Source organism: Cupressus sempervirens, chromosome 10 (genome assembly GCF_028749045.1).
Source record: "Cupressus sempervirens isolate cs-2001-9-10 chromosome 10, ASM2874904v1, whole genome shotgun sequence".
Classification (NCBI taxonomy): Eukaryota; Viridiplantae; Streptophyta; class Pinopsida; order Cupressales; family Cupressaceae; genus Cupressus; species Cupressus sempervirens.
In genome coordinates this window covers 614177336-614189385 of record NC_143127.1, presented here as the reverse complement: position 1 = coordinate 614189385, position 12050 = coordinate 614177336, and the positions used below count along the sequence as shown (strand labels likewise).

The 12050-nt window shown below is 37.4% G+C and overlaps 1 protein-coding gene across 6 annotated transcripts in view; it reads left to right on the top strand.

The window, feature by feature from the left end:
- Positions 1-11322, top strand: part of LOC149535344 (uncharacterized) — a 238626-nt gene extending 227304 nt beyond the window's left edge. For 3 of the 6 annotated variants that reach the window (XM_089807868.1, XM_089807867.1, XM_089807865.1), the window contains 2 exons: positions 10217-10463; positions 10605-11322. Coding sequence is in view for 3 of the 6 variants with exons in the window: in XM_089807865.1 (XP_089663991.1) it covers positions 10217-10323 (107 nt within the window). In the remaining 3 variants the exon portion in view is untranslated. The remainder of the gene's footprint in view (positions 1-10216; positions 10464-10604) is intronic. The other 3 variants (XM_089807869.1, XM_089807863.1, XM_089807864.1) reach the window with 2 other exon arrangements.
- Positions 11323-12050: the final 728 nt, after the last annotated feature.

Sequence of the window (12050 nt, the reverse complement as noted above, 5' to 3'; positions counted from 1 at the left end):
TTTTGGCTAGTATTTTGGCTAATAATTTAAAATTTGATACAACCTAAATCGCCATAGTTTTATAAAATTCAATTCTAGAATATTTAAAATCGCTCAATAATTTATTTTATTGAAAAATTTAAACTCAAATATTCGCCACAATATTCATTACATGAATAGATTTGAGAAACCTAAATATAATATATTATTGGAGAAATTAAATTGAACTGACCAATAATTATCATAATTATTAGTTAATTTAGGGATATATCACCAATATTTATTATTCACTATTGATTTAAAGTATATGTAATGATTCTCATAACATTCCACACGGTAAAAAAATATTCAATTTTGATTTGTAATATTCCATGGTGACTAATGAACTTCCTATTATTATTGAGATTCATCAATATTTTATACAAAAAAAATTATGATTCAAAAATAATCGCCAAAATTAATCATATTTACAATTAAAAATTAAGAGTTTCGCCAATATAAATAATTTTGTTTTTTCAAAATAATGAAATATTCGCCAATATTTTATATCCTTTTTTGGAGGTGGCTTTCTTAAAGTTTACCCTAGATATTCAGGAGGCAGAAACAGAGGATACTTTAATGATGATCTCAGATGAAAGTTGAGTAAGGTAAATCTGTCATCATTTGACGGCTTGGGCTCCATATCAACGCACGCATGGGTTATGGAAGCCAATACCTACTTCTAGCTGAATCCTATGCCAGAAGAAGAAGCAATCAAATTTGCTACGTTACACTTGGAGGAAGTTGCGCACGAATGGTGGCACCACGACACCATCACATTAGGGCACGATCAAATAAAGACTTATGCGGAATTCATAGAGAGATTGATAGAACGATTTGATGGTAAAGATCCAGAGCTTAATTTCAAAGATTTGGCGCAACTGAGGCAAATCGGATCGGTAGATTAGTTCATTGCAGAATTTTAGAAACTCTCTGTGTTGGTCACGAACATTTCCGAAAGAAGGCGGGTAGTGCTCTTCATGGACAGATTGACTGAACCTCTGAAAGGTTGGGTGAAGGGATTCAATCCGGCTACCTTGTCGGAAGCAATGAATAAAGCACGAAGTATGGCATCGTCGTTGGCATCATCCTCATTCTCTCGAAGTTACATCCTAAACCGCCGATGTTTTCGAGGGACAAACCTCTGCCCAAGAAGCTGTCGTTGGATGAAGCTACCAAACAGGAACTCCGAAGGAAGAAATTATGTTTCAATTGCAAGGGACCTTGGGAGCCGGGTCATCAATGCCTCGGAAAGGGGAAGATCCATTACATTGAGGTCGTGTCCGATGATGAGGACAAATAGGAAGAAATGCCGACCGAAGATAACCAACCCCACCATGACACCAACATCAGTCTGAACCGTACGGAGAGAATTGTCGCTTTGGTAAGGAGCCATTGCATTGGCTGGCAGCCTAAGGTGCATATTTTTTTGTGTACGAGGTACGCTTCAAGGACAAAGGGTTACGGTGATGTTGGATAGCGGCACTACTCTAAAATTTCATCAACTCATCCTTGGTCAGACAGAGAAGTCTCCTTATAGAGGCGTGTGTAGGCTTTTAGGTCAAGGTTGTCGGAGGGACTTTCTTGCCCTGCACGCACCTTGTTCCGCAACTGAGCATCACAATGGAAAATCACACAATGACTGAGGACTTCTTCATAGTGGACTTGGTTGATATGAAAATTATTCTGGGCATATAGTGGATGGAGACCCTGGATGAATACACCCATAGTTTTAAACGGATGCACTTCACTTTTGTGGTTGACAGGAAGAAGGTTGTCCTCCGAGGAATGGCAAATGAAGGTTCGAAGGAAGTTTCTGTGCATCGGATGGAGGCAATCTTTTGGCACGATGACGTTGTGTGGGCTGGGCATTGTTTTATCTCGGCAAAACCAATAAGAGGGCAAAGAACACCTCCACAGGATGATGAGCTCCAAGATATTTTAAGTAGACATGAAAAGGTTTTCATGGATATTCCTCCTAGCATACCACCTCATCGGGGGTTTGAACACACTATCGAGTTGGAACTAGGGGCAAAGTTGGTCATAACCACACCATACTGTCATCCCAAGAAATTCAAAGATGAGATCGAAAGGATGATTTAGGAATTGCTTGAGAAAGGATGGATCCGTCCCAGGTTCTAGCCCATTTGCATCATTTGTGGTCTTGGTCAAAAAGGACGGGACGATGCGCATGTGTGTGGACTACCGTGCATTGAGCAAAAAAACAATAAAGAACCGGTATCCAATTCCAAGGATAGATGAGTTGTTGGATGAACTGCATGGCGCAGTCTATTTCTCAAAAATAGATCTTCGTTCCAGGTACCATCAGATCCACATGAGGGAAGACGTGGAGAAAACGACTTTTCGATGCCACTATGGACATTATGAGTTCTTGGTCATGCCGTTCAGATTGACCAACACACCTACTACATTTCAATCATGCATGAACCACATCTTCAACAAACAATTACATAAGTATCTATTGGTATTCTTTGATGATCTTTTTATTTATAGCAGGACATGGGAGGAGCACCTGAAACATCTAAATGAAGTTCTAAGTATCATGGAGGAACAGTCCTTGTTCGCCAAGCGGTCCAAATGTGAGTTTGGTATGACAAAGATATTATACTTGGGGCATATTGTCAGAAAATACGGGGTTCAAGTGCATCAGGAGAAGATTTAGGCTATCCTCGACTGGCCTCCCCCAAAATCACTCACAGATTTGCGAGGATTCTTCGGACTGTGCAGTTACTACATGAGGTTTGTTAAAGGATTCTCTTAGCTCAGCGCACCTTTAACGAATCTGATGAAGAAGGGGTCATTCCAGTGAAACGAAAAGGCACAACTCACCTTTGATAAGCTGAAAGAGGCCATGAGCACTTGTCCCATACTTGCACTACATAACTTCATTTGGTCATTCATTCTGGAGTGCGACGCATCCGGAAGAGGCATTGGAGCAATACTAATGCAAGATAGACACCTCATCGCTTATGAGAGAAAAAAGCTTACACCAACAGAATGTCGGTATTCCATATACAACAAAGAAATGTTGGCCATCGTGCACTCGCTAACCAAGTTCCGGCAATATCTGGTAGGTGCCAAGTTTGTCGTTCGTATAGATCACAACAGTCAGATATTTTCTGGAGTAGCAGGACTTGAACGAACGACAACAAAAATGGGTAAGCAAAGTTCAAGCTTTTGATTTTGATATTGAATATGTGGAGGGGAAAAGCAATGTGGTTGCAGATGCCTTGTCCCGAAAACCCACCATCTGCTCACTAGACCAGATTTTCGCTGATTGGAAGGCCCACCTGTTAGTGGAATATTCCAAAAATACATTTGCCTGTGAAATAATGGATGGCCACACCCACGATGACCGGTACAAAGTGGTGGATGATATCATCTACTATAAAGACCGGATATACCTAGTGCCGAAATCCAAATTGAAGTAGAAAATCTTGAAGGAAGTGCATGACTCACCTCTGGCTGGCACCCTAGTTTCCTCAAAACTTACAGAAGTCTTCAAGAGAAGTTTTCATGGAAAAGGCTAAAAGGGGATGTGTTGCAACATGTGAGAGAATGTACAGTCTGCCAACTGAACAAGTCCAAACATGCTCTTCCTGTCGGGCTGCTACAACCTTTACCAATTCCCGAACATAAATGGGAAAGTATATCAATGGACTTCATAACAGGTCTTCTAAATGTAAACAGAAAGGATTGTATCTTTGTGGTGGTTGATAGATTAACAAAGTATGCACATTTCTTTGCCATCCCCTTGTACCTTCAGGCTGCACAAGTTGTCGATCTGTTAAAAAGAAGTCTTTCGTTTGCACGGGTTACCGGAAACATCGTCAGTGATCAGGATGGATGATTCGTCAGTATCTTCTAGATAGAATTGTTTCGGATGGCAGGAACAAAATTATCACCAAGCATGAGTTACCACCCGCAATCGGATAGCCAAACCGAGATTGTGAACAAATGGCTCGAAGGCTACCTTCGAAAGTACGTCTCAACACAACGACGAGTGTGGGTAATATGGATCCATATAGGGGAATATTGCTACAATACCACTTATCACATGTCTATCGAGATAGCACTATTCAAAGCCCTGTATGGGTACGAACCCCATTTTTTCATCGACATAGTTTTGGATGATGGTCGCGCTCCAAGGGCGAAGGACTGGCTTCAAGAGGGACAAGACATACTAAGGAGCTTGAAAGAAAACCTACAGTAGGCACAAAATCAACAGAAGATGTACATCGACAAACGCAAGATAGAGAAGAGTTTTGAAGTAGGGGATCTGGTCTATCTCTAGTTCCAGCCATACCGATAGTCTTCACTAAAGGGATTAGGAAAGGAGAAATTGAAGCCACGATTTTATGGCCCCTATCGCGTGGTTTGTCGCATTGGTGAGGTAGTGTATGAATTGGAACTCCCAGAGGGAAGCCACATTTATAATGTCTTCCATGTTTCCTGTCTAAAGAAAATCGTAGAGCAAAACGTCACAGTTGCTACCGACCTTCCGCCACTCAACGAAGAAGGAAAGCTCATCTTGGAACCTGCCGAGATCCTTGAAGTACGTGAAAAGATCCTACGGAACCGCACTGTGAAGGAGTACTTGGTACGTTGGCAACACTTACCATTGGACGATGCAATGTGGGAAGGCGAGCACATTCTCCAGCATCCGGCATTGCTTTTGTCCAATGTCCTCATCATAAAATAAATGTATTTAATTAATCTTTGTAATACGCTGATTGATTTAATTTATCTCGGTCTCATTTTTTATTTTTGTGTTCGAAGTTTGTGTCGCCGTCGGCTATCTTTGTACACCCTCGAAATGTTTTCCCAACGGGTATTTAAGCATGGCTTGTAGGAAGTCTTAGGTATGCTTTGGATTATATTGTCTCTGTACTGCGAATTCCTATTGGAGTTCGGGATTGTTTGCCATTTCAAAAGTGAAAGATCTTGCCTATTTGGCTCGTGCGGTTTCGGTGGGATTCAGCCCTCACCCTATTCCGTTGTTGCATGTAACTCTTGTTCAGATTTGGCGAATCGGAGCATTATCTTTTGGCAATAATTATTTGCATCTAAGTCTCTGTGGATTTTATCAATTTTTCTATGTTGTGTATGAATCATGATTATATTCTGTTTGGATTCAAATTGGCACATATCATTCATATTATGGTTCCTGATACTATCTGATGTTATCTGTATTTAGCGCAAGAATGCCTATTTCATGCTCATATTAATTATATCTCACTGTCTACATTTTCCTTGCCGTACCCCCTCTAGTTTGTCACTGTACGAACATTTGGCCCTCACTGTACACTCTTTCCTGAACACTGTACAAGCCTTTAAGTCACTGTACGACCCTCCACATATTCCTCTTTCTACGTATGGATACCAAGCTATACGGCCACCACCTAGTTCATAGTGCCTCACTCACACCATACGACATTTTGATCACACTGTACTGTCTTCTCATCACCCCGTACAGCTCTTATCTATTGTCCTAGCAACGTATGAACTTACTGGGAAGTAATAATCCGTACTTTCTCCATCCCCTCACTCCACCTTAGCCTATTGTACACATGTACGACCTCCTCAGCAAATAGCTATCGTATTGCCTGTTCAGTCCTATCGCCTGTGGTATTCAAACTGCCTCTAAACATCACCCGTACGGATTTTTACTAGGAGTTAGAAGGGCATTGGAACACTACATTTTTATACATAAGAAGTAGCCCAAACTAGCCCAAAACAAATAAACAAACATGATCCCCTATTTTTAATTAGGTATCTTCGACTCTATCTTTTCATCATTTCATGGTTTCAATTCTACTACATAAATAGGGGTTTTTTTTATCATATATTGTTATCTAAGTAAGGATAGGCAAGATAGGATAAGGATAAATATCACTTATCCCATTAAAATCGCTACAAAAAAAGAGGCAGATCAAATAGGAGGATGTGCTTTAGAGACGAAAGATCGATAGCTCAAAACCGCTAGCTTACACTTTTACTTAAGTGGGCACACAGACAATGTTTAATTAACATTCTCGCCATTTCGACATCAAAGTTCTCACATGGTGCATTGATAGGGGTAGTGCATTATGTAATGGAGGTCATGGGTTTGAAACTACTAGTACCAATTTTTGCTAAAACCATTCGAACCAGTTTAGCCTTCAAGGTGCCACATGGCACCATTTGATGGGTGTCATGTGGCACTTTCTTACTCATTTACCTAGGTGCCACGTGTCCAAATATGATGGGACTGATTTTGCCACATTACATTGGAGAATGTTGACACATGTCAACTTCTGAATGGTCAACATAATCTTGCCGCCACATCACCAACTTTGCCATATCATCATGCTGACATCATTGATCAACTCTAGTCAACTTGGTCAACCCAACTTTAACCAATCATATCTTCTACATATGAGCTCTGATTTTGACGAATCAAATATCATTGGAATTTTCTCACCAAGACCTTTTCAATGACACAAAATTTGACTATTTTTGAAAAGGTCAAATTTTGACCTTTTTGATGACTGAAGTTTGATCAACGATAACTTTGGCATACAAGCTCCATTTCCATCCGTTCAAGTTGAATTGAAATCAGGATTTCAACACAACTTTTGCGGTGGTGTTAATTCTTGGAGCATTGAAGACACTTCAATTTTTAGTGAGAGATCCACCTAGATCAAATGGAAACCATCACTAGCTAGTAAGATCACTATGCTCTTATACCCTCTGAAATATCCCAAACTCAGATATTGTCTCAAATCCGATTAGGTTATTCAAAACATAACATGTTTTGCTCCATTTCATTGCAAAATAATAACATGCAAACATATAAGGAAACAATATAGATTTTAAAGGAAATAAGCAATTTCAAAAGATAAAATGATTTTGATATAAAACATGCATGGTTACATCAAAAATATTGTTGTTACAATACTAGAGCATGCATAAAATTTACATGCAACATACCCACATGATTCCATCCAATATCATCAAGCCCCTCTAAGATTTGATCATTTGTAGCATATGGGAGAATATTGAATGACATGTAAGAAGAGTGACCAATACAAGAGTAGCTGCTGTGAACATACCCACAAATAATCGCTGCAATATGAGGAACTGAACAATGTAATGCACATGTGAATCCTAAAGCAAATCCACCAAGGGGGGCTAACTTGGATTTCTGTACAAATCACCAAACCATCTAGGGTTTCCATTTGAGGGTTTTACTAGACCTTCAAGAAAAGCTTCAAGCTCATAGAGGAAAGACACAAAATTAAAATAACAATCTTGAACGCCTTCACAATTCCCTTTTTTCTCCTTTTATAGTTGTCTTTTCTCTAATTCAAGAGAAATAGCTTATTTCATTTCCTTCCAACAAACGACTTTGTGTTGTAATTTAAAATTGTTGTTATAATAAAGTCACTTTTAAATTAATTAATTAAAATAAAAGCATCATTTTAATATTTAATTTGTTTGGACAACTTTAAAATTATTTATTTATTTCACCGACATTTGGGGACATTATACTTGCTAGGTGAAATCTTGCCACATCAACTTGGGAGAAGAGATGCTAAAAACTTTCATGTTATTATTAAGTGTTAGAAATAGAGAAGCATGTGGTAAATAAACTGAAATGTTAAGTACAATACCATGAAACTCATAACACCATGACTTATTAACTAGGGAAGCCCTAGCCGAGCGAAAACCCTGGTGGGGATGATATTAACAAGAAATGCACTCATATGAAAATACTTTGTTAGGTGTGTTGACCTTGTGAGGAGTCTATTACATGCATTTAGTACACAAGTCCTTGTTAGAGGTCTCAACCCTGTTAGGAGTTTTATTACAATGGGGCTCATTGCTCATACAATGATATACAATCTATACAAGAGTTACTAATACTATATAAAAACTATCTGTACTGATATATTCAATATCTGATTAGTCCTTTGTGTATCTCACATCTGATCATGCCCATGCAACATTTGATCACATCCAACCATCAGAATATCAATATACCATCATACATAAAGCTCTCATAGCATAACCATAGAATTGCATTCTTCACATAACCAAAATGTCCTTACATACCCTTCTAATTATCCTTCCCTGTCGGCCTTGAAGATAAAATGTGGAAATACTTATCCAAACATTATACTAAAATGTGTTAGCTGAGGGTTAACATCTAGGATGTTGTCCCTACATTGACAGGGCAATTTAATTCCTTAGGCCAAAATGTCTGATCTCTGCCTTGTACTTTATACTCTACGATAATGACATGTCTTCATGTTTTCAATCCAAAACATATGCTAACTGATATCTTAACATCAGCAAACATAATTATATCATCTACAAACTCCATTCTATCATAATACAAAATTGTGGCCATTAATTTTAATCCAGTGAAGCTCACTGACTAAAATTGTACTTCTTCTGACAATATTCCTATATCATACGTAGGCAATTTTCTCATTTGACAAAAACCAAGATTGTACTCAAGTTCATGCGACCTTGCCTCTTTATAGTATTGCAATAAATGACAACATTCATGCATTCATATCTGCCAACTTGCCAACAATAAGTGGAGGCTATATCTTGTGGAATGATTTTGTATATAAAAATAGATCATGGTAGCCTCAAATTTATTAAGTTATGATTATGAAATTATTTACAAAATGGAAAAGGAGAAAGTGGTGGTGATGTCCTTTCCTAGGAAACTAAGGAGCCTTATATGCTTTATTCATTTTATAATTTTAATTAAATTATAATTATTTCTTCAATGACTTTAAAATAAATATGAATTTCTAGTCATGACTTGACCCTGTAATAGGCAATCTTTGAACATAAAAAAGTGTTCTTTAGATGAAAGGTTTTAGAGAGCTATCTATGACAAAGTGTTGAGTGACACTTTGTGTAGACATACACTTGCTTCTAATTTTCAAGATTAAATAATTTATATGTAATCATACTTGCAGCAATCAAATAATGCATGGTTTGATTTGGAAAACAGCTATCCAGCCCTTAGGATACACCAGTGTATAATTTATAATAAATGAGGGTAACTTAAGCATTGGTGCATCGTAGGGACTGGATAGTCATTTCCACCATGATCATATATAGTTCTTGCTAATTCTATGGGTTCCATTTTATACTTTGAGATTTTAATAGCGAATCATTTTGACAAATATATCTGGATAAGTAAGAGATACTTTCCACAAATTAGATTATGATCTTGTTATCAGGATTCAACTGTGTAGTTTTTTAATCAAACTCATTGATCCATGTTTCACAAGTAGTAGTTCGCAAGAACCGGTCTTTCATGAGAGTTATTGGTACTCTTAGCACTCATTGCATTTGGGTGTTCATAGACATGAAGTATTGGGCTTTCCCAAAAGTCACCCATCCCTGTACTACAAATCAAGCATGCTTAACCATGGAGTTTCCTGCAAATGGGATAACAAGTTGGGTGAGCTTAAAATGGAGGAAACTTCACAGTTAGTACATTTGAGTTGGAGTAATGCTGGGATGGGTGATCTTTCCAGAAGGCCCAATATTTTACCTTTGTGAGCATCACCTAAATGCAATGAATATGAGTGTACCATTCATTCTCATTAGAGATGGGTTCTTGTGAACCACAACTCATAAAACATGGGTCAATGAGTTTGACTTGAAAACTACACAATTGAATCCTGACAGCAATATGTTAAATATATTTGGATTCAAATTTGTTTTGTCCCTTTTAATTTCAATGCTTTATTATGGGCTTAAAAGAAAGTTATGTGCTCAACCAGAAATGTTTCAATGTTTTATTATGGGCATAAAAGAAAGTTATGTGCTCAACCAGAAATGTTTCAATGTGTTATTATGGGCATAAAAGAAAGTTATGTGCTCAACCAGAAATGTTACTTTGATTGAATGAACAATAGTTCAATATGCAAATTTTAAAAATGAAAGATAAATTTGGTGTTGATAGACCTTAATGGAAAAAGAAAAGATGGATGTGTTTTACTACAGAACTGTGCAAGAAATTATAATTGTTCAACGGAATTTTTACATTTTTATAAAATGGAAAAAGAAAAGATGGATGTGTTTTACTACAGAACTGTGCAAGAAATTATAATTGTTCAATGGAATTTTTACATTTTAATAATCTAGTTATGGTGTTACGTAGAGAAAATACGAAATAAAGAGCTTGCATCTGCTGAAGCAAAAGATGAGTCAATTTTGGATCAGGATGCTTCTACGAGTACGGAAAACAATGTAGATCCAAATCCTTAAACCTGAAATTTATTATTTTGTATATTATTGCTGAAGTCCTTCTAATACGTAGAGGATTAAGAAGCCATTGGGGATGGCGAACATTGTGGAGGGATGCTAAGACCATGTAAATGTATTCTATTGGTGTACCATGCAATCATGTAAGTACTCAATACCCTTTTGTAAGCTTTTAGTTAAGTTTCATACCAAAGGATTTCACTTTTTTCCATTTGCTTTGAATCACCTGCAATTATTTATGCAACTAAGATGAGAAAATTAAAAGAATTCTATTGACAATGCAGATTGGCTGTGACCAAAGAGTTGGAGAGTTGCCTTGTAACAAGTGGAAGCATTTATATAATCCGACAAACCAACCTGGTCAGAGTGGAGTTTTTTTTGTTTTTTTTTGTTTTAACAGCTGTTAACGTTAACATTAGAAATTTTGTTTCGGGTATGCAGTGGAACTGAACAATGTATTATCTACGATGATGAGCAAGCTTTTCCTTTACAACACTTTCCTCAAAGCCCAAACCTTGTGAGTGCAGAACCTTTGGTATACAGACAACAAGGCTTTGGGAAGACTTGAAATTTGGAGAATTCTATTTGGCACCTCTTGCTTTAGGAATTGTAGTTGTAGTTTCTGCATTTTGCCACCTATGCAAAGTTGTAATCCTGTGATGTGTACTACTCTTTTGCCATGAATATGTTTAATCAGAAAAGTATATTATCTTAGCCCCTTATAAATTAAATTTCCTCAATTAAACCCGTTCAGATTTTAGTGGGAGTAGAACTGTAATACACTCCAGCTGATCTGAACATCAACCCAAGAAACGTAAGATGATCTCATATTGTTAGTTCCTGCGAACGCAGGAAACTATTGCAATTGTTGAGGCCCCTTTTCGTGCATTTCACTTGGTCAACTGACCAATCATCATACAGAATTAAATTTTCTTCAACAGCAACATTATAGTTATTCATTATCATTTATTTTTTATAATTTAGAAATATGCTTTTTCCTGATTTTTCATTGGTTAGAGTAGGCTGAAAACTCTACACTATATCAACTTAATAAATTTATCGGGACATTTTACTTCGTCTCCACCAATGTTCTGGAAGCTTCGCAGATGAGACCGTTAAGAAAGTTCTGGAGCCCTGGATTGCAGTTGGGCGTGTATTAACAAGACTTTGATGCCCTAAATTTTGTCCCCAATTTTCTTTTCTCTGTAAGGCTGCCATTTTCAGTCATGTTTAGCTTCAATCTGGTAACTGCCAAGTAAGATCGTGCACTTATGTGCTTGCCTGGAAACAAAGGTGTGAAGCCAATTAGCTGTGTATTTATTTGTGAGCTATTACAAGCTACGAATATCAAATTGCAATGCATTGAAGTTCAAGTAGGCTAAAACTTATCTGCGACGCATTCCAAAGACGGAGGCCACATTTTGAATACAGATCATCGGTCGAAGAGAATGATAATGATCAGGCACTTGGGCTGATTCTCCATATTTTTTGTTCCCGTTGCCGGCTGACATTTTTATCCTATATTTGAGGAATGCCCAAAACTGCATCTATTTCTTTGTTTGAGAATTTCGCTGCACAAGCCATTTTCTTCGCTTCAAAAATCGATTAATTTGCTTAGTCCATTTCAATTTTCTTTAAAACGAGAGACAATGCTACTTAATTATCAATTCAAAATGAGTATAAACAAAGTCTATCAGCTAACTTAAACCATGCATAAAAATCACAAAAAT